This window comes from Hemitrygon akajei, chromosome 2 (genome assembly GCF_048418815.1).
Source record: "Hemitrygon akajei chromosome 2, sHemAka1.3, whole genome shotgun sequence".
NCBI lineage: Eukaryota > Metazoa > Chordata > Chondrichthyes > Myliobatiformes > Dasyatidae > Hemitrygon > Hemitrygon akajei.
In genome coordinates, this window is record NC_133125.1 from 23,616,306 (window position 1) to 23,638,601 (window position 22,296).

The 22,296-nt window shown below is 37.6% G+C and overlaps 1 protein-coding gene across 2 annotated transcripts in view; it reads left to right on the forward strand.

Moving 5' to 3' along the window:
* The window catches only part of ythdc2 (YTH domain containing 2), an 80,260-nt gene that overhangs the window by 54,534 nt on the left and 3,430 nt on the right, over positions 1 to 22,296 (forward strand). For both annotated transcript variants that reach the window (XM_073068640.1, XM_073068648.1), the window contains exons 26-30: positions 3,294 to 3,592; positions 6,111 to 6,285; positions 12,162 to 12,365; positions 14,004 to 14,186; positions 20,946 to 21,050. In XM_073068640.1, coding sequence (XP_072924741.1) covers positions 3,294 to 3,592; positions 6,111 to 6,285; positions 12,162 to 12,365; positions 14,004 to 14,186; positions 20,946 to 21,050 — 966 coding nt within the window. The remainder of the gene's footprint in view (positions 1 to 3,293; positions 3,593 to 6,110; positions 6,286 to 12,161; positions 12,366 to 14,003; positions 14,187 to 20,945; positions 21,051 to 22,296) is intronic.

Here is a 22,296-nt window from a genome sequence, read left to right on the forward strand (position 1 = left end):
ACCCCACACTTGCAGACATGTAATTTTGCCTGAAGGTATATTAAACGTCTCACTTTGGAAGCGGAAGTGCTCAACATTTATGTATAAGTTAATTCCTGTGCATTTACCTGTACCCTTTATTTTATCTATGCCTGTACATTACTGTATATTTCTTTATTAAAATTTCACTTGCTACTCATTTAATTTCTGTTTCATTATTATCTAACTTGTACTGATTTACATAATATTTTAAAGGTATGTTGAGGCAGTTAGCTATTGCTTAATGTGATCCTTCTGTAATTCGACATTTTCACTAATCCAGCACTCCTCAGGTCCCAATGGTGCCGGATTAGTGAAGGTCGACCTGTATCAAGTTTAACCAATTCATTGGAGTTCCTTGAAAGAAGCAACATGTTGAGAATAAAGGTGTCAGGCCACAAACTTGTTTGATGAGGTACAGCATCAAAGCATCAAGGTTGCTGATGGAAAGTAGAAGTTTATGGTGTGGAAGATTTTTTGGTTAGCATGAAACAGAGTAGGCAGTAATGGATCTTTATCTGGTTGGCAAAATGTAAACATGATTCGGTGCTATGGTCTTGTCTTTTTACAGTTTGTATTAATGACCGGATGATGAAAGCATTGGCAGTCCCTCCCAGCAGTAGCTGCTGATTGCCATTGGTTGTCTTGATGTGCCTGGGAGATCATGTGACTGACTCATGAATTCTTAAAGGCAACACCCAACTCTAACCTCGTCTCCCTCATCAAAGAATGGGTTTTTCAGATCACTGACATGTGTTATGAAATTTGTTGTTTGGTGGCAGGAGTACAGTGCAATACATGAAAATTATTATAAATTACAATAAGAATATATAAAAGATAAATCATGCAAAGAGAGATCAAAATAGTGAGATAGTGTTCATGGGTTCATAGTCCATTCAGTAATCTGATGGCAGAGGGTAAGAAGCTGTTCCTGAAACTTTGAGTATAGGTCTTCAGGCTCCTGTACCTCCTCCATGATAGTAGTAATGAGGAGAGAGCATGTCTTGGATGGTGAGGGTCCTTCATGATGATGTTGCTTTCTTGAGGCCTTTTGAAGATGTCCTCAATGGTGGGGAGGCTAGTGCCCATGAGGGGGCTGGCTGAATTTACAAACCTCTGCAGCTTTGACTGATGCTGTGCATGGGTGCCTCTATACCGGATAGTCAGAATGTTCTCCACCGTACGTAAGTAGAATCAATCCCAGCACTTAGCCTATATAGGCAATTCACAGGCTTCTTTACATGATCGAGTACTTAATTTAATTGGCATAAATGGATAATTGTCCAAAATAGAATGTTTAAATCAAATGTTAATTGAATCAATGATCTTTGGGCTATTTTGGAATCTAATTTGATTTTCTGTGTAGAACTGTTGTGTTTTTCTTCTTTGTACTTATATGACTTCTTGCACTGAAGAAAATATATTTGCAGAACCAAAGGACATCTACTAATTTATATTTTATGATCAGTATTTTAACTTGAAACCCTAAATTTTGAAGTGGAACCCAGCTGTTGTTTATTATACTCCTCCATTTAACTGTTATTCTGAATTTTGAATTGGGCAGTTTTCAAAGGTTCAAAGGTTAAATTTATTATTGAAGTATGCATGCAGAATACAACGCTGAGATTTGTCTTCTCCAGATAGCCATTACTGCAATGATTTGCAGTCATTGTTATCAGACAGTTGCAGGAGGTGCACACAGTGTTTGGTGTGACTGCCCATAGATAAAGTTCAAAGGGCTGTGGTAGAGGATCATAACAATGGCCTTGAATCTTGCAGCTTTTATACAGAGATTGAACTGCTGCAGGTTCATATTCAATATCCTTATCCTGGGTTGATGCAACTTAAGGAGGTAAGTTCTGATAATAAGTGATGATTGCCATGTCTGCCCCATTGAAAATAAAGTATTGAATATCTGATTTGTTGTTTGCCAGCTTCTCAAAGGCAATGTCTTAAATGACTTGTGTTGCATACTGATCTATTTGATGCATTGGAATCCCATTTTTAAACTAGCAGTCTTTGAAGGGGTTAGTTTAAAAGGTACACAGCCATAAGTTTCTTTTTGTTCAACCTCTACATCATCAACTGAAACCCAAATTTCTTTTAATATATAGGCTTGTGCAAATAAAAGTAGATAGGTTTAAACAATGCATGTGATAATTTTAATTGAATAAAATGTGTTTTAGGAGCAGCAGACAAATAAAAGCTGTACCTTCAGATCCAACTGCCTAACATTTCCCATGTTCTCAAATTTCCATGAAATCTGGTAAGAGTAAGACCATAAAACATAGGAGCAGAATTAGGCCACTTAACCCTTCGAGTCTGCTCTGTCATTCCATCATAGCTGATTTGTTAAGATTGAAGTGTTATCATTATGGTGGCAACAAAGGGAGCTGGGTACATGAAAATCTTGAATAGATGGAAGTGGCTGTGAGGATCAATGTAACAATTTATTGTAGGTTATTTCTGTTCTCCCAGCATCTGATTTAGTATGTTTTTATTACAAAGTCTGGACATTCGCTTAAAGGGGATATGTTGCACACGGCTGGGCAATATTTAAACTAATTTGCAATTTAGGACATGTAAGGAAGTGTAATTTTTTTGAAGTAATCTGAGGCAGTATGAATGTAATTGGAAGTCTGAGCCAAGATATAATTGATAGGTTATGGAGTAGAAAATATTAACTGTAGCAATTTTGGCAGTTGTTAATATTATGATGTATATACCTGTCAACTTCAAAATATCTTATCCCTACAAATTGTCAAAGCTGAACAGGATAAAGAACCAATAAGGGATGTCTGTTACAGAAAGAATGCTGTTACAACCCACTTTAAGTGAAATTTCTTCTAAACCCCTTTATTTATTGTAATCAACTAATGTAGTTTACTTAATGTCCTTTCTGCAACATTTACATAATATATACAGAAATATAATCTTAAAATAGAGCTTATCTATGAAAGTATTTAAGGACAACAACTGCAGTAAATGTGCGTTACACATTTTTATTCTCCCAACCTCCAAATACCATAGAACAAAGTCCAAGATCTCTTCTCTTGTAGGGTCTCACTCAGTTAGAGGCATAGTCCTGATGCAGCTGTTACAGACATTAAATGCTGGCTTCTCCAATAATGGCCAAGTGCCCAGAATAGGATAAGTTTAAAAAAAAAAAGCAGAAGTAATCCTTAAGTTGTAAATTGCTTTGAGATCATTTGTAGAGCAAACAAGATGCACTAGTTTTCACTGCTTTCTTTCTTTACTCATTTATTTTGCTGTAGGCAGCCAGTCTTATCTTGCAGTTACGACAGAAATGGCACAGTCTGTTCCTGAGGAGAATGCGAGCTCCATCAAAACCTTGGACTCAGGTAGACGAAGCGACTATCAGGGCAATCATCGGAGTACTTAGCAGTGAGGAGCAAGCAGCGGGGCTGCATCAACCATCGGGGATCGGACAAAGACCAAGGCCAATGTCTTCAGAAGAGCTTCCAGTCTCCTCATCTTGGAGGTCAAACAGTAGGAAAAGCTCAGCAGAAGCAGAGTTTTCAGATGATTCTTCTAGTGCGGAATTTAGAGAAAGGTAGAATGTCAGCAGTCCACTAAAATCTATAATAATTGGTTTGTGAAATATATTGAATCTTAAATGTACTCTAGCAAAACTGAATTGTCTGATGGTAACTGGATCAGCTCAATGAATCCGTTTTTATTAGATTATGTGGTATGCAAGTAAAGAAATCTTAATAAAATAAATGGAGGAGCAATGTGTAAGTGAAAATCACTCGCCTATTGTGTGCAGAATTTTGAACCCCTGATAATAGTTAAGTGATTCATTTGTTATTGATCGTTCTCATTCTGTTTCCTTTCAAACTAATTCTTCACAATTGACAATGTACATTGTAAATTTTATCTGATGCATCATTGAAAATTCTTTTATTTTCCTGCATATCTAACTAGAATCCTTTGAAACAATTATGCTGGAAAAGCAGAATAAACAAAGACCAATACAAAATATGAATTAGGATGAAGTTCTTCATACCTACCTCACCATTTAATAAGATCATGATTGACCTGACTACCCCCTCACTCCTGCATTTCCATCTCCCCTCTGTAATCTTTCAATTTTGTTCATCAATGCCTTAAGAAATATTTCTACTGCCCTTTAAAGAGGAAGAAAGATTCAAAGGCTCATGAGTTCTGAGAGAAAACCACCATCTCTCTTAAACAGTGACTCCTAGTTATAGTTTCCGACATAACATGAAACATCCTTTTCAATCTAATCCAATCTCATTCCTCAGGATCCTGCTAATAATTGTTCAATTTCTTTGTCAAGGATGAATGTGCAACATTTTAACTCAGCAATTTTTAAAAACATACTGAAGGTATTCTTTATGCAAATTTAAAGCTTTAACAAGATCTGTTACTGTTAAATAATTAAACTACAGTTGTATCCTTACAAAGGAACAGCAGAATGAAAGCCATTTCTTTTGAACTATTAGTTGAGTAGGTTATTTAATCAATTATCCACCAACCTGATGATAGTGAAGTCTAACAGTTATCTGAGCCTTCCACTATTTCAAATATCTTTAAATTAGCAGTATAACATTTGTAGAAATTGTGAGTGAGATTTGATGTCTAAAACTGACAATGTTCAAGATACAGTTAAACAACATATAAATGAGTGTTTTTCCATTTTGGTGGGAAAATGGAGTACTGAATAGTACCTGAACAGCAATAGATTGGGTAAGTGGGGGGTGGGGGGTGCAATGAACCTGGGCACTAGGCATCCTTTTACAACAGTCAGAGAAAGTAAGCAAGCAGGTTCAGTATGTAGTTAAGGCAAATAGTTGGCATTCATAGCCAGAAGAATCAAGTATATATGCAGCAAAATCTTATTGCATTTGTGGTCTGAGCTGAGACCACATCTTGAGTTTTGAGTTCAGTGAAGGTCTATTAGATTGATTCCTGGTTTGGTCAGGCAGAGAATTGCGTGAAGGAGCAATTGACCAAACTATTACTCCCCTTCTTCCACATGATTCCTTGCTGCTTTGTTAACAGTATATCATGTGTGTTATCTACTCTTGTGCTGCCAGTTTTATTGGAAGACTGGAAGGTTAGTGTAACTTCGAATTCTGTAGTGAAAATTGAGGTAGTTGTAATTTTAATAGTGTCTTGATGCCTGTGAACCAAAAAGAAATTAACTATGATCAGACATTTTAAATTAATTAGTTCAATTGTTAAAACATATTAACTTCAGTAAGATGGATCTTTATCTACATATAATTTATCACAAAGCACATAATTTTCTCATACCATGCAATATTGCATCATGTAAAACCAGTAACGAACAGAACACATTTGCTGCATTCTGTTAAAATATATGATTCAGCAAAAAAGGGCTCCACTTTGTCATACTTTCTGACAAATTGATCCAAATATTTGGCGCAGAGCACTCTGCCAGATGTTTCCAAAATTCCTGTCTGATTGTCATTCTTCTGGCCTTCACTGTCAGTCGCAAGCTGGTGAAAATGCGAGTTACATCTCAAGAAAGATTTAGGGTCAATGACTATATTCTTGTTATGGACAGTCCTTGGCCTGAAATTTCTGATTTTGTTCTTGTTTATGTAGCTATTTACAGTTAGCTTCACATGGCAAGGATTGCCTGTTAACTCCAAGATTAATAGATTTATCTATTTAATGTACATGTAACATACTCTGACCTTGAGAAAAGCAAAGCCTTTCAGTTGGCATTGTCATTTCCCATGAATACTCTCCTAGAATCCCATCTGAAAGTGATACCTCACTTATAAAATATATTATTGTATAGTTAGGTAAAAACACAAACCACCATTTTACTGTATAAATGTAAATTGGGGTCACATACTGGATAATTACCCTTTAATATAGAAAGGTGTCGATTAATTTTTTGGAGATGATGCAATTAGACGATTGTAGCACAGAATTAGACTGGTCTAGTACATTACCATTGCTCCATAGTCTTTGAAGCTTTCATATTTTGTATATTTGTTGTATTTACATTTCAAATCTTGATATTGATATCTTTTGTTAAAAGATATAAACTATCAATTTACTTTTTATAGAATTCAGTTGAAGTCGCAGCAGCAGCAGCAGCAGCAGCAACGATATAAGGAAAGTGGCTTACTTCACCCAAAGAGGAGTCCTGATGACCGGTCAGATCAGTCATCTGTTAAATCAACAGACAGCAGTAACTACCCCAGCCCATGTGCCAGTCCATCTCCACCACCTTCATGCAAGGTAGGAATGTTTTAGAAATGTCCCCTTTGAATCATTAAATCTGACAATGCAGGATTTAACCCATTTGAGATGCCTTCTTCAAACCCAGTTTAATCCTGTTCGCCATCTAATAATTTCTTTCAAACAATGAGATGTTTTTGTTCCCAAGTTTCATCCCATAGCTCAGTGGTTCGCAACTATTTCCTGCTCATGGCCCATTTGTGACTTTCATTCACCTCAGTGGCCCTCATACTCCATAATCCCTGTTAGTTGCTAAAGTTTTTTCTGGTCAACTGTACTAATTACACTAATATACAGTCAATATTTATGTTTTAATAGGTTATAGATACTATGTTAAATATAATGTACAGGTGTATATTTCAAAGCACTGAATAGGATACATTATTTATAAATATATAATTTTCATCCAACCAACAAAAAAGTGCTCAATATTGTTACTTTAGGTATTTAGTGAGATCCTTGCAGCTGATGCAAATAAGCGAGTTTTTCAAAATGAAAATCAGGTTTTGAATATCTGGTTGCAACTTGGATGGAGGTAATTGGAGATAACCTCTTTTCCCAAGGCAGTACGAGCTTTTGTTAGCAGGCGAATAGCTTGACTGAAACCATGTTCAATTAGATGAGTGTTGGGAAATCCAAATAAAAAACAACTTTGCTTTCTCCCAGAACATCACTAGTAATCCAGAGATTTTGCTTGCTGTGTTTGAATTTTCCTTGAGCTGTTATTTCACTCTGCAGCTCAATAAAACACTCTTGCAAGGAAAGCAGTAATAGCCTCTTTGCATGATAAGAGATTGCAGCTTTTTCCTTGTTTGTTTAATAAATAGTTTTACAAATATATCTGACATGTCAAAGTTAGCAGTGACAATTTGTTATCCAAGCTGCTTATCACTTAGGAATGCTGTATTACTATCCCAAAGTGCAACAAATCTACAAAGGCAGTTACCTTTTGATAACCATCAATATGCATTACCGGTAATTGCAGTTTACAATCTTCTTCATTTTCTTCACAAAATTCTTGAAAAAGACTGTCTTAAAGTAGTACTTTAAAAAAAATTAATTTTTTTTAGGCAAATATATTTATAAAATGCTATTATATACGTAAATTCTGAGTGGGAATAAAGAGTATGTACTCTAACCCTAGCCCTAATTGAACTTCCTTTAAAACTATGTGTCAAGGATTTAATGGAAGTTCTAGTGGTATGTGGTGGTAGACCTCACACGTTCTTGCCTGTCATGCACGGGGCAAACAGAACCAGCCTCCTGATCGCCTTGCTGCAGGCGGCCCCACCCCATCTGCAGTTTGTTTGCATAGTCAAGCAGGAGGCGTGAGAACGACCCCCTCCCCAACACACACAGACAGGCTAAGCTGTTTTGCTGCTCCATTTGCACCACTTAGCACTTTTTCCCATTCATTTCATTCAGGGTTCTATTAAATTACCCATATTAATTTTTAAAATTTATATATTTTAGTAATATTTCATAAAAACGGTAAACTTATCAGAAACTCCTGTGGCCCCTACAAAATCTAGCATGGCCTATGCTGAGAACCACTGTCATAGCTTAATTCTCCCTTTTAATTTTTATTACAGTCATACAGTACTGTGCAAAGGTCTCTTAGGTACTCTAAAATTTTTACATATATTTTGTTTAGATGTTTATTTCTTTGTCTTCTGCATTAGTGTATCAGTAGAATAGAGCAAATTTTAGATTTCCAAACATTCATTTTTCAAAAAATAAAATGTTACAGATAAATTTTTGTATTTCATTAAAGAAAGTAGCATATTAAGTAGAAGACCATCTTCCAGATAAAAACTTGGTTATTTTCTGGGTATATAGCCCAGTGCATGATTAAAAAAGACGTGCTAATGAACAATTAAATAGAGCTGAATGAACTAAAACAGGTATGGATATAGAAGAAATCATATCCATACAACCAAATGAAAAGGTGAGGGTGCGGCAGATGTGACAGTTTACTTTCAAATCATCAATTCTTACAGCATGGCATGAGTGAGCATAGCAACAATACAAGGTAGACATCCTGAATCGGCAAGGTCTCTCCCAAGCAGAAGTTTTGCAGCGGACAGAAGTTTCAAGATGTATTGTCCAAGCTCTTCTGAAGAAGCACAAAGAAACAGGCAAGATTAAAAATCAGAAACACAGTGGTTGGCCGTGGAAACTGAGTACTGTAGATAAGAGATACACCAAACTGATGTCCCTTCTAAATCAGAAGTCACAGAACTCACAGAAACCATTGGAACCCAAGTACACACACCTCTCTGCAGTTTGGAGAAGCCTTGTCAGAAGTGGTCTTATGGAAGAGATGCTGTCAGAAAGCTTTTCTTCTGAAGTGGAAACAAAGCCAAGAGACTCACCTAACCATGAAACCACAAGGACTTGGATGCTGAACAACGGCAGCAAGTGGTGTGGACTGACATGTCAAAATTTGAAACTTTTGGCTCAAACAGAATAGCATGAACCTGATTGGATGACTAACCAATCAGGAGGGACAGACTATTGGTATAAATACCACTGGTCTGGACATGGCCAGGTATGATCCCTGAAGAAAATGGCAGAATTTGTCATCAAAATATTGGTTATAATCGATACCCTTACCCGGTTGGAGCCCAAGAAGAGCTTGTTTGTCATACATGCCTGGAAAGCACTGGATCCTTTTTCAGGAGGCTGTTTGTCCATAGAAAAGCTGGAGAGCACTACATGGACAAGTGTCTGCAGCCAACAGGGAAGCATGGCAAAGGTTCTCTGCAGCTTTGAGCTGTATTTCTGCAAATGGAGTTGTTGATCTAGTCAGAATTAATGGAATCCACAGTGCTGAAGAATACAAGTGGATACTCATCTATCATGCATTACTATCAGGGAGCCATCTGATCGGTCCGAATTTCATTCTGCAGTAGGATGATGACCTCACACACAGGGCCAAGGTTGTAAAGAACTAACTTCAGCAAAAAGAAGAACAAAGAGTTCTACAACAGATGGTACAGCCTCCACACAGCCCTGATCTCAACATCATCGCAGCTGCCTGGGATTACCTGGAAAGACAGAAGCAAGCAAATTCAGCAGAAGAACCATAGCAAATTCTGTAAGATACTTGGACCTACCTATCAGCCAATTCTTCTCATAAAACTGTACAGCAGTGTACACAAAAGAATTGATGTAGTTTCAAAAGGCAAAGGGTGCTCTCCCCAAATATTGATTTGATATAGTTTTTAATATTTTCTGTTCTTTATATTAATTTTTTGATATTTAGAAACTTCATTTCATTATTTTTGAAAGCATCTTTGCTTTACGGAGTTTTTTAACACATATCTGAGACTTTTGCATAGTACTGTGTCTTAAGTTGTGCCTGGTTACACAAAATTCCATATTTCATAATCTTCAAGACTTAATTAAGATGTGACTTGTTTTCTTTTGACAATTGAAATAATTTCTAAATATGCTATATGAAATGCACAACTGAAGATTTTTTTGCATTTATCTGAACTATTTGAAACCTAAATAAACTGAATCTAATCCGTATTTGTTGCTTTATTTAATCATGATAAAAATAAATGTATTTTTCTCTAGATTTGAGGCGGTGCAACTTTTGTGTGGCTTATTGCACTTTCAGAAGTTTAAGTAGTTGATTTGAATATATTTTGGTCTAGTGCATCTCAGCCATTGAAGTTAAAAAGAACAGCTGTTAAGAGGTACACATGCTGGTAATTGTCAGGGATGGTGGTGTTTAGAGGTACAAGGCGAACCAAGAAATATGTGGAGATTGTTCAGATTTTGTTCTTGGGCTTCCCTTGCTCTTTGGTTGCGTAGAATAATGATATATTAGTATATTTAAATATATTAATAATATTTATAATAATATTGCCAAGTTCATTGTCATGGACATACATATTTAAAGTTTAATGCCATAAAAATTAGCTTTTCGCAGCAGCAGCGCAGTTCATTACATACTTAACAAACATACATAAAATAAGTTTTACATAAATTACACAACACAATAAAAATAAAATAATACCATCAATATAAGTTGAAGGAAATATAGGCCAAACTGAAATTAAGGTTTTTTAGCTCAGTTCAAGAACCCTCTGACACTGTTGTTGAACTACAGGTCTTAAGGCTCCTGTAGCCCCTGTCTAATGGCAGCAATGAGAGGTGGGTATGGCCTTGTTGATGGGAGGGGGCCTTTAATAACAGAATCACCTTCCTTGGACATCTCTTGTAGGTGTCCTTGATGGTGCGGAGAGCTGTATCCATGATGGAACTGATTGTGCCCACCATTCTCTGTAGCCTCTTGTATTCCTGTACATTAGGGTTCCCATACCAGACTGTGATGAGACCAGTCAAATTGCTTTCCTGTGTACAACTGTAGAAGTTTGTCAGAGTCTTCAAAGAGGAAGCCACCTTAGGTGATATCATGTCTCAGGCTGCTACCTGCACTGAACATCAATCTTGGGGAATACAAGCCCCTTGAATAAGATACACCGTAGTCTCAACTGTCTAGACACAGCAAGACTCAAAATGGTACATGGGTCCTGGTTAATTTTGGGATGATTGAGGGAATAGAAAGCAGTAAGATGGCACTGGAGCATAACAAGGAAGAAATAAGTGTGCTTTGATCAGAGCACCAAATTTCTTGTTGAACCTGTAATGTAGCATTCTCCTGTTCACTCAGGTGATGGTGATAAGGAATGTAGAATTTGGTATTTTGATCAAAGCACACTTTCTGTATATATGTCTTTGATAGAGGGAGCACACTTTCTGTATATATGTCTTTGATAGAGGGTAAGCCTGTGCTGGTGATGTGTTGGGCAGTTTTGACTACCCGTTGTTGAGCCTTCGTGTCTGCCGCAGTGTGGTTCCCATACCATACACTGATACAGATTGTTGGAATGCCCAAGAGTATTCTTATTCTCAAAGACTTTGGAGCCCAGGAGATGAGTACAAAGCACAAGCTGAAACTTTTGCAGCTGTAGTCAACAATTTCTAACTTAAATCCCACACTATTGCAGGTTGTGGTTAGTTTTATTCATGCTACATGCCAAAAGCATTGAATGCAGTGCAGGATATGGGAACAGACAACATCCCAGATGCAGTTCTGAGAATTCACTCATGCTTCTAGTTACTTTACTCCAGAGCAGTTACAATGTTGGCATCTGCCTGACAATGTGGAAAATTGCTCAGTTACATCTGTTCATAATAAGCAAGACATACCTGATCCTGTATAATTATCAGCTAATAAACCTATTCCCCATCATCAGTGGTGATGGAAGACCTTGTCAACAGTACTTACTTGCCAGGAATCCACTTTCTAGTGCTCAGTTTAATTTTCACCCGGACCATTCAATTCCAGACATCATCAAAAATAGTACTCAAAGTCAAAGACCTAAGTGTCTTCAAAAAAAGTAATTTGCTGTTACAGTAAGACCAATGCTTAACTTTAGGAGCTTGAAATTGATGCCTAGAATCAATATTTGCATCAGTGATTCATTTTTATATGTAATTTGCTCAAAGTATATTCTTTACAGTTTAATTGTAAACTTCAGTATACTGTTTGCATTGCAAATCTATCTGTTAACAGACTGAGGCTAAATAGTTAAAGCTATTTAACTATTGGAAAGAAATTGTAAATTCTTGAGGTCTGGCAGCATAGTTTCCATATATGTAAGAATATTTTTTTTCATTTATAATGCCAGCTGGTGTGGTTTGGCAACGTTGAGGGAAAGTCCTAAAGTATGATTCAAATCATCCCCTGCTGCCCAGAAGAGAGCAGTCTTTCTTAGCCACCAATTTTTCTCCGTTAGACTTTTGTTCACTCTAGAAGAGGATTAAAAGTTAATAAAATATCATAATTTTGTTCTCAGGGGTCAAAGTCTCCATCACCAAGACCAAATGTACCAGTTCGTTTCTTCATTTTGAAAAGCAGCAACCTTCGTAATCTTGAAATATCGCAACAAAAGGGAATTTGGTCAACTACACCCAGCAATGAACGGAAATTAAACCGTGCATTTTGGGAAAGCAGTATTGTGTATCTGGTATTTTCTGTACAAGGATCAGGACACTTTCAGGTAAAAGTTTAAGGAACGGCTGTTCATTTTCATTTAATTGCTTGTAGAACTTACAATATCAAGGAAAGGCTCTTTTTCAAGTAACTTCTCTTTGGGCACTTAATTGGACTCCTGACCTAGGGTTTCAGCCTGAAATGTCAACAGTTTCTTTTGCTCCTGAGATGCTGCTCAACTTGCTGAGTTCCTCCAACTAGTTGTTTATTGCTTCAGATGCCAGGATCTGAAGTCTTTTGTGTCTCCACTCACTTTGCGGTTGCAGTTTTGAAGTTCTACTTTGATCATACCTGGAGTTCTTTGAGGAGATAATAACCTTGTTGGAGTGGCGATGTGGAATTTATCATAGATTCTGAGGGATAATATTGTTAACATAAGTGGATAGGAAGTGATCTGATCATCTTCATTATCTATTGAAAAATAACCGAGAAGACAATTTGAGATGAGCTGTTTCTGCTGGATGGAAAGTCGAAATCAAAGGGCCATGCACAGGAAATATTTTACAGCAGTGGTACAGCTGAAGTATAGCACAATCTCTCACACACACCAATTGCTGGTCAATCTATTATAAGTTTTAGATTTAACAAATAGACCTTTAACAAAGTGATCTATGGGAGTTCAATCACAGATCAGCCTCTAAATAAACAGTGGAAAAGGCTTGAGTTCCACGTGGTCTGCTGTTGTTCTTTCTTCTTGACTTTTCCATCCTGAAAAGTTTAGTTTATTTGGCAGCAAATTGAATTTCTTGAAGACTGTCTCAGCAATGCGCAAGATCTGAAGTTTTATTCTGAGATTTTAGTGAATTTTGATGGATTATGAAAAGCCAAGGTGTAACCATCAAAAGTCACAGTAGCATAGTTCAATAGGTACATTTAATGTCAGAGAAATGTATATAAACCCTGAAATTCTTTTTCTTCGCAAACATCCACGATAACAGAGGAGTGTGCCCCAAAGAATGAATGACAGTTTAACGTTAGAACCCCAAATCCCCCCCCCCCAGCTCCCCCTCCCACACACAGGAAGCAGCAAAGCAATGACCCCCTCCCCCACCAGCAAAAAAAATCTTCAAATGAACCTTGAAAAGGAGAAAAAAGAAATATCAAAGACAGAAATAGAGCTGTTTCTCAAGATGCAAGCCAACGAATCGCCGTTTAACACCATCATGACTTTGCTCTACCCTCGGAGTGGTTACCGCAACTCTGTTGCAGCTTGGGGTATTGAAGTTTGGAGTTTATTTGTGGCTGCAACTGTGAGGATTTTGTACATGCTCTCCATGATCATGTGTGTTTCCTCTGGGTGCTCTGGTTTCTTCCCACAGTCTTACCAGTTGGTAGGTTAATTGAAAACTTGTCCTGTGATTAGTCTAGAGTTAAATAGGTAGGTTGCTGGCAGTGCAGCTCATTGGGCTGGAAGGCCTGTTCCACGTTGTATGTCTAAATAAATAAATGGGTAGATAAAAGTTGTTCCATTATATCTTTGGTGAATATAACTGTAAAGCTTACTGCACAAGAACTGAGTGAAAAATAATGAACTGAAACTTTTTAAAGTACCACCTAATTGTTGGTTGAGTAATAGGACAGATCATCTACAGGGAGAAAATTAGATGATTTAAAAACTAATTAAAGATTGCTCTGCTTTCTTTAGGGATTTGCCAGAATGATCTCTGAGATAGGGAGAGAAAGAAGCCAGGAGTGGGGTTCGGCTGGGCTAGGAGGGATCTTCCGAGTTGAATGGATAAGAAAGGAAAGCCTTCCTTTCCAAATTGCCCACCATCTCCTCAACCCATGGAATGATAATAAGAAAGTCCAGATTAGCAGAGATGGACAGGTATGACCTAATCTTGAATATGTATTTGGTGTATATTTTTCTGTAGAAGAGCATTTATACAAAATTAAATTTACCTATTTGTATGTTTAGATGAATATTTTGTTCTGTTAGAACTTTGTTTTACTCTCCATTTTATTCTCTTCACTAATATCTGTCCGTGCAAGTAACTTGATTTGAACATGTAATTGAAGTTTGTATTTAGTTCCTTTAAGAATTATTAATCAGTTGTTCTTATTTATCTTTTTTAAGAGCATTTTAGTGCTGTAAACTGATGTAGGTGAAGTTGGCTACATTCCCACTGTCAAAGCACATTCGTGTTATGGGAAAAGCTATCGTACCCCACTATGATGTACTTTAATGTCATATAACTAAAACCATGTGTTAATTATTCCTGATCTGATCAGCTGCCCTGCAATGATATACTTACTCAGCTAACACATCTTAGATTTCCAGATGTACAATCACTAGCTAGACCTCCGAGGTTTCTTCGTACCAGCCACATTGTTCAGGTTAGCTCTGGAACATTTTCTCTGATACTTACTGCTGTATTTGCATCTTGCGATGTTCAAGTGAGAACAAGATGGTATTCATTCTAAACAACGGGATTAATACTGAAGTGTGCCCACTGGTCAGTGTGGAAGGGTTGGGGTGAATAGCCTGTTTTCATGCAGTATGATTCTATAAAACACTAAAGAAAGGTACACAGAAAATGGAAGCACCCTCATGAGTATTAATATACAAAGGGATCTCAGGGTCAAGCTCCCTTAAAGTGGCAATACAAGTAAATAGGGAGGAAAAGCTGGATAACACTCTTGTCTTTATCATTGAAAGCTCTGAGTGGAAAAGTTGAGAAGTTGTGTTACAACAGTATAAAACTGGTTAGACCACACTTGGAGTATTTTGTATAATTCTGGTTGCTACACTTTAGGAAAGATCTGGAGGCTTTAGAGAGAGTGCAGAAGAGGTTCATCAGCATAAGAGCAATTGCTATAAAGACAGACTTGGATTGTTTTCTCTTGAGCTCCAGAGGCTGTGGGGAAACCCGATAGAAGTATTTAATGTTATAAGAGGCATAAATAGATAGTCATACTATATTTCCCAGGGTGAAATGTCAAATTCTAGAGGGCAGGGGTTTAAGGTAGAATTAAGAAGGTTTAAAGGAGATATACAAGGCAAGTGTTGTGATAAGTGCCTGGATCGTCATGTGAAGGGATGTAGGAGAAGCAGATACAACAACAATATCTAATAGGCATTTAGACAGAGGCATGAACTGGTAGGGAACCGAGGAATACAAACCATGCACAGTCAGATGGGATTAGTTTAGGTTGTATCGTAGTCAGCATAGATATCAATAAATGAAGAGCCTATTCCTGTGCTGTATTGTCCTTTGTTCTATGTTCTATATTCCAATGATAACCAGAACATACACTACCTCTAAAGCTGCCTCTTTCAAATATCTGGGACATAAATCATCAGCTGTGGTGATTTATTAACTGTGAAACTCATCAGTTCCTGGTATAATTTTTCATTATTATTTTATTCCCCTGGTTTTCCTTACTTTACCTTGATCCTCTAATTTCTGACAGATTTTCCACTTCTTCTGTGAAGACAGATACAATGATTAATCCTTTTTGCTTACTCACTGTTATTATTTTTCCTGTCTTGTTCTCTTATAGACCCACACTTGCTGTCACTAATTATTGCCATTTTACATATTTATAAAATGTGTTACAGTCTGTTTTTAGTTCCCTTATTGGTCTATTCTCATATTCTACACATAGAAACATTGAAAACCTGTAGCACAAAACAGGCCCTTTAGCCCACAATGCTGCACTGAACATATACTTACTTCAGAAATTACCTAGGGTTACCCTTAGCCTTCTATTTTTCTAAGCTCCATGTACTTATCTAAAATTCTCTTAAAAGACCCTATCGTATCTGCCTCCACCACTGTCACTGGTAGCCCATTCCACCCACTCACCACTCTTTGCATAAAGGACTTACCCCTGACATCTCTTCTGTACCTACTTACAAGTGCCTTAAAACTGTGCCCTTTTGTGTTAGCCATTTCAGCCCTGGGGAAAAAGCCTCTGACTATCCACACGATCGATGCCTCTCATCATCTTATACACTTCTATCAAGTCACCTCTCATCCTCTGCTGCTCCAAGGAGAAAAGGCCAAGTTCACTCAACCCATTCTCCTAAGGCATGGGCCCTAATCCAGGCAACATCCTTATAAATCTCCTCTGCACCCTTTCTATAGTTTCCATATCGTTCCTGGAGTGAGGTAATCAGAACTGAGTACAGTACTCCAAGTGGGATCTGACCAGGGTCCTATATAGCTGTATCATTACCACTCGGCTCTTAAACTCCAATCCCATGGTTGATGAAGGCCAATGTACCATATGCCTTCTTACTACACAGTCAACCTGTGCAGCTGCTTTGAGTGTCCTATGGACTCGGACCCTAAGATCCCTCTGATCCTACACACTGCCAAGAGTCTTATCATTAATACTCTATTCTGCCATCATATTTGACCTATCAAAATGAACCACCTCAAACTTATCTGGGTTGAACTCTATCTGCCACTTCTTAGCCCAATTTTGCATCCTATTGATGTCCCACTGTAACTTCTGAAAGCAGAACACAGTATCCACAACACCCCCAACCTTTGTGTCATCAGCAAATTTACTAACCCATCCCTCCACTTCCTCATCCAGGTCATTTATAACACACGAGGAGTAGTGGTCCCAGAACAGATCCCTGAGGCACACCACTGGTCACCGACCTCCATGCAGAATATGACCTGTCTACAACCGGTCTTTACCTCCTGTGAGCAAGCCAATTCTGGATCCACAAAGGAATGTCCCTTTGGATCCCATGCCTCCTTACTTTCTCAATAAGCCTTGCATTGGGTACTTATCAAATGCCTTGCTGAAATCCATATACACTACATCAACTGATGATCAGCCATGAGCATACTGAATGGTGGTGCAGGCTCGAAGGACTGAATGGCCTACTCCTGCACCTATTTTCTATGTTTCTATGTAACTGCTCTACCTTCATCAATGTGTTTAGTCACATCCTCAAAAAATTCAATCAGGCTTGTAAGGCACGATCAGCCTTTGACAAAGCCATGCTGACTATTCCTAATCATATTACTCCTCTCCCAGTGTTCATAAATCCTGCCTCTCCTGACCTTTTCCATCAACTTGACACAATATATAGATAAGCCTACAAGAGGAGAGGCTGTACTTGATTTGGTATTGGGAAATGAACCTGGTCAGGTGTCAGATATCTCATTGGGAGAGCATTTTGGAGATTGTGATCATAATTCTGTCTCCTTTACAATAACATTGGAGAGAGATAGGAACAGACAAGTTAGAATTAAGCGTTTAATTGGAGTAAGGGTTATTATGAGGCTATCAGGCTTGAAATTGGTAAGACTCTTGACAGTGTGGAGGATCAGAGGGATCTTGAGGTCTGAGACCATAGGACACTCAAAGCAGCTGCGCAGGTTGACTCTGTGGTTAAGAAGGCGTACAGTGTATTGGCCTTCATCAATCGTGGAACTGAATTTAGGAGCCGAGAGGTAATGTTGCAGCTATATAGGACCCTGGTCAGACCCCACTTGGAGTACTGTGCTCAGTTCTGGTCGCTTCACTTCAGGAAGAATGTGGAAGCCATGGAAAGGGTGCAGAGGAGATTTACAGGGATTTTGCCTGGATTGGGGAGCATGCTTTATGAGAATAGGTTGAGTGAACTCTTGCCTTTTCTCCTTGGAATGACAGAGGATGAGAGGTGACTTGATAGAGGTGTATAAGATGATGAGAGGCATTGATTGTGTGGATAGTCAGAGGCTTTTTCCCAGGGCTGAAATGGTTGCCACAAGAGGACACGGGTTTAAGGTGCTGGGGTGTAGGTACAGAGGAGATGTCAGGGGTAAGTTTTTTACTCACAGAGTGGTGAGTGCATGGAATGGGCTGCTGGCAACGGTGGTGGAGGCAGATACGATAGGGTCTTTTAAGAGACTCTTAGATAGGTACATGGAGCTTGGTAAAATAGAGAGCCTAGTAATTTCTAAGGTAGGGACATGTTCAGCACAACTTTGTGGGCCAAAGGGCCTGTATTGTACTTTAGGTTTTCTGTATTTTTATGTAACTTACCAACCACTGAAGTAAGACTCACTGGTCTATAATTTCCTGGGCAGTTTCTACTCCCTTTCTTGAATAAAGGAACAACATCTGCAGCCCTCCAATCCTCTGGAACCTCTCCCGTCCCCACTGATGTTGCAAAGAGTATTGCCAGAGGCTCAGCAATCTCCTCCCTTGCCTCCCACAGTAGCCTGGGGCTCATCTTGTCCGGTCCCGGAGACTTATCCAACTTGATGCTTTCCAAAAGCTCCAGCAGATCCTCTTTCTTAATGTCTGTATGCTCAAGCTTTTCAGTCCGCTGTAAGTCATCCCTACAATCGCCAAGATCTTTTTCCATAGTGAATACTGAAGGAAAGTATTCATTAAGTACCTCTGCTATCTCCTCTGCTTCCATATACACTTTTCCACTGACACACTTGATTGCTCCTATTCTCTCACGTCTTATCCTCTTGCTGTCCACATACTTATAGAATGCCTTGGGGTGTTCTTTAATCCTGCTCCCCAAGGTCTTCTCATGACCCCTTCTGGCTCTCCCAATTTCATTCTTAAGCTCCTTCCTGCTAGTCTTATAATCTTCTAGATCTCTATCATTACCTAGTTTTTTGAACCTTTCGTAAGCTTTTCTTTTGTGCTTGACTAGATTTTCAACACCCTTTGTACACCACAGTTCCTATACCCTACCATCCTTTGCCTGTTTCATTGGAACAGACCTATGTAGAATGCCATGCAAGTATCCCCTGAACATTTGCTATATTTCTGCTGTACATTTCCTTGAGTACATCTGTTCCCAATTTATGCTTCCAAGTTCCTGCCTGGTAGCTTCATATCTCCTCTTACTCCAATTAAATGCTTTCCTAACTTGTCTGTTCCTATCCCTCTCCAGTGCTATGGTAAAGGAGATAGAATTGTGATCACTATCTCCAAAATGCTTTCCCACTGAGAGACCTGATACCTGATCAGGTCCATTTCCCAATACCAGATAAAATACAGCCTCTTATCTACATATTGTGTCAGGAAACCTTCCTGAACACACCTAACAAACTCCACCCCTTCTAAACCCCTTACTCTAGGAAAATGCCAATCAATATTTGGGGAATTAAAATGTCCCACCACGACAACCCTTTTATTATTACACCTTTCCAGAATCTGTCTTCCTGTCTGCTCCTAGATGTTCCTGTTACTATTGGGTATTTTAACTTTATTAATTTCTTGGTCTTCTTTTGTTGAGTTCTAAAATGCTTCCAGTCCTCAGGCCTACTAATATTCCTGGCATTTTACACACTTCTTGGATTTTTTGCTAATTTCTCGTCAGCCTCAGATGAATCACATACGCTTTTAAGTCTTTATGCCCTAAAGGATTTTGTTTTTGCTAATTGCTCATATTGCTTTAAATTATTAGAGCCTTTATATCATCATTATCTGTATGATGTCATACCATTTTCATGTATTCTTCCCATCAATCACAGCTATCTCTCTTTTCTTGCTTTCTTTGTTTCTTTATCTAGACCCTACTTTGCATTGAAGTATGTCACTTGAAAAACTCAAAGTCAAATTCAGTCATTCTATAGTCACTCTTCCCTATTGGTTCTTTGAAAATCAGAATATTAATTAACCCTCTTTCATTACGTTAAAAATATGACCTAAAATAACCCCGGTTATCAACCTGGTTGATTTGATGTGCTTCCTGAATTCTTCATCCATGTTATTGCAACATTTGGTTTGTTGAGTAGAACTGTTGGTTAAGCTCGATCTTGAGTACTATATTACCTCTGATATGTGCACATCCAATTTCCTGATTTATTCCAAACCCAATATTACCTGCACAATTTGGTGGCCCATAAATAACATTTACCACTGTTTACTGCTTTTAGCTACTTTTCTTTGCTCTTTATGAATTGATTTTGCATTACGATCTGAGAAGTCATGATAATTTCTTTCCACTGTATTGATATGCACCATCCTTTTTTCTTTTTGCCTGTTTTTTACCCCTAAAGTTGAATTATCTGGACTATTTAGTTTCTAATTTTGGTCACCTGTGTACTTTCGGATCTCACCTGTTTACTTTGATTTATATCATTGATTAATTAATTAATGTATCGTGACTATTGTGTTATTTTACAGTTTTAACATCTTAATGTATTTTGACCCTCCTTTGCAGCTTGATTGACTTTATTGTCAATTTATTTTGTTTACTCTTCTGCTTGTGAAAATTTGTTTAGAATTGATGGGTTTCTTTAAATCAATATGTTCTTTTAATTGCAATTGGAAGTTGTTGAAGCTAATTCAACTTGTCAGTAACTTTGTACATCCATTCCATGATTTTCAAAAGATATGCATTCCATGGAAAATATTTTGTTATTAAATCTAATTAAGCTTGTCAATAATTTTGTACACCTATTCCTTGAATTTCAAAAAATATGCATTTCATATAAAGTGCTTTTGAGTTGAGTTTTGTCATTCAAAGGGACTGGATCAAATGAGTAATGCATATTTTCATAGATGTGTATTCTTATGGGCTAAGAGTGGTGTGCTATTAGAAACTGTTTAAAATGGTGCTAAAAGACATCATAAAGTTAGACTTTGTCTTACTTTTTGTTCTATTTAGGAGCTAGAGCCACAGGTTGGAGAACAGTTGCTGCAGCTTTGGGAGCGCATTCCAATAGGAATGAAGCTACCACAGACAGAAAGCAGACTTGGCATCTTTGGGGAGGTAATTCTGTTCATTAATCAAATGTTAACCATGACAATGGCAGGTATTACGATCATCACCATCATAGTTAATGCTAACATATTATTACATATATTGCACATATTAACAGTATGATATACAGTATTCCTAACCCATTTACATTTCAATTCAAAAATATTCTTGTAGAAAATGGAATACTGTATTGTAATCTACAGTAATTATTTTACATGAGCCTGTGTTTAAAGAAACCATGAAAATTTGCTTGTGAAGTAACAGAAACATTGATAGTAATCTATTATTTTCCCTTCACATGCATTCTCGTTTCAGCTTTATTTAGAAAGGATTTAGCAGAAGAAATACTGTGCGAACATCTTGAAATGTTGTAGAATATTACACCACATGCAAGTTCTATATTACCACGTTCTATATACTGTAAAAATAATTTTTGTTCATATAAAGCAAAACTAAGTTATTACATAATGTAATTAGCTAATGGCACTTAAAATACAGCATACTACAACTCATTTGTGAATGAAGTATCTTCCTGAAAATATTCCAAAAGATTTTTCATCAGTGGATTCTGAAAGTCCTTTCACTGCTTTCTTCGAGTGCTCATTCTTCATTTGATGGCCCAGAGACTGAGATTCAGTTAATGTGGAATGCATCCTGACTTTGTCCAAGCTTGAATGTGCCTTTGCCCACATTTGCACCTTTATCAAGGATCAATAAATAGGAAGCATAGTGCCAACAGACGCTTGGCTCAGTAGTCTGGTTGGCTAGACCTCATTGAATGGCATTAATTCCTCATCATTACAGCTTATTCATATCATTTACGGGTATTTGTTACATTACTGATAGAAGCATTCTTTTCTATTTCTAGTAAAATTTAATCGAATATATCCAGAACCAAACCTCTATTGAATCTCTGCCGATTTCCTTGTCATTTATTATCTCCATCTTACTCTTGATGTTAGGCCTAACTTTTGATTCTGTTGACTTCCTTTGTCATAAAGTCAAGTCAAGTCAACTTTTATTGTCATTTCGACTATAACTGCTGGTACAGTACATAGTAAAAATGAGACAATGTTTTTCAGCACCATGACACAGTACAAAAAACTAGACTGAACTACGTAATAATAAAAAAACAACACAGAGGAAGCTACACTAGTCTACAGACCTACACTGGACTGCATAAAGTGCACAAAAACAGTGCAGGCATTACAATAAATAATAAACAGGACAGTAGGGCAAGATGTCAGTCCAGGCT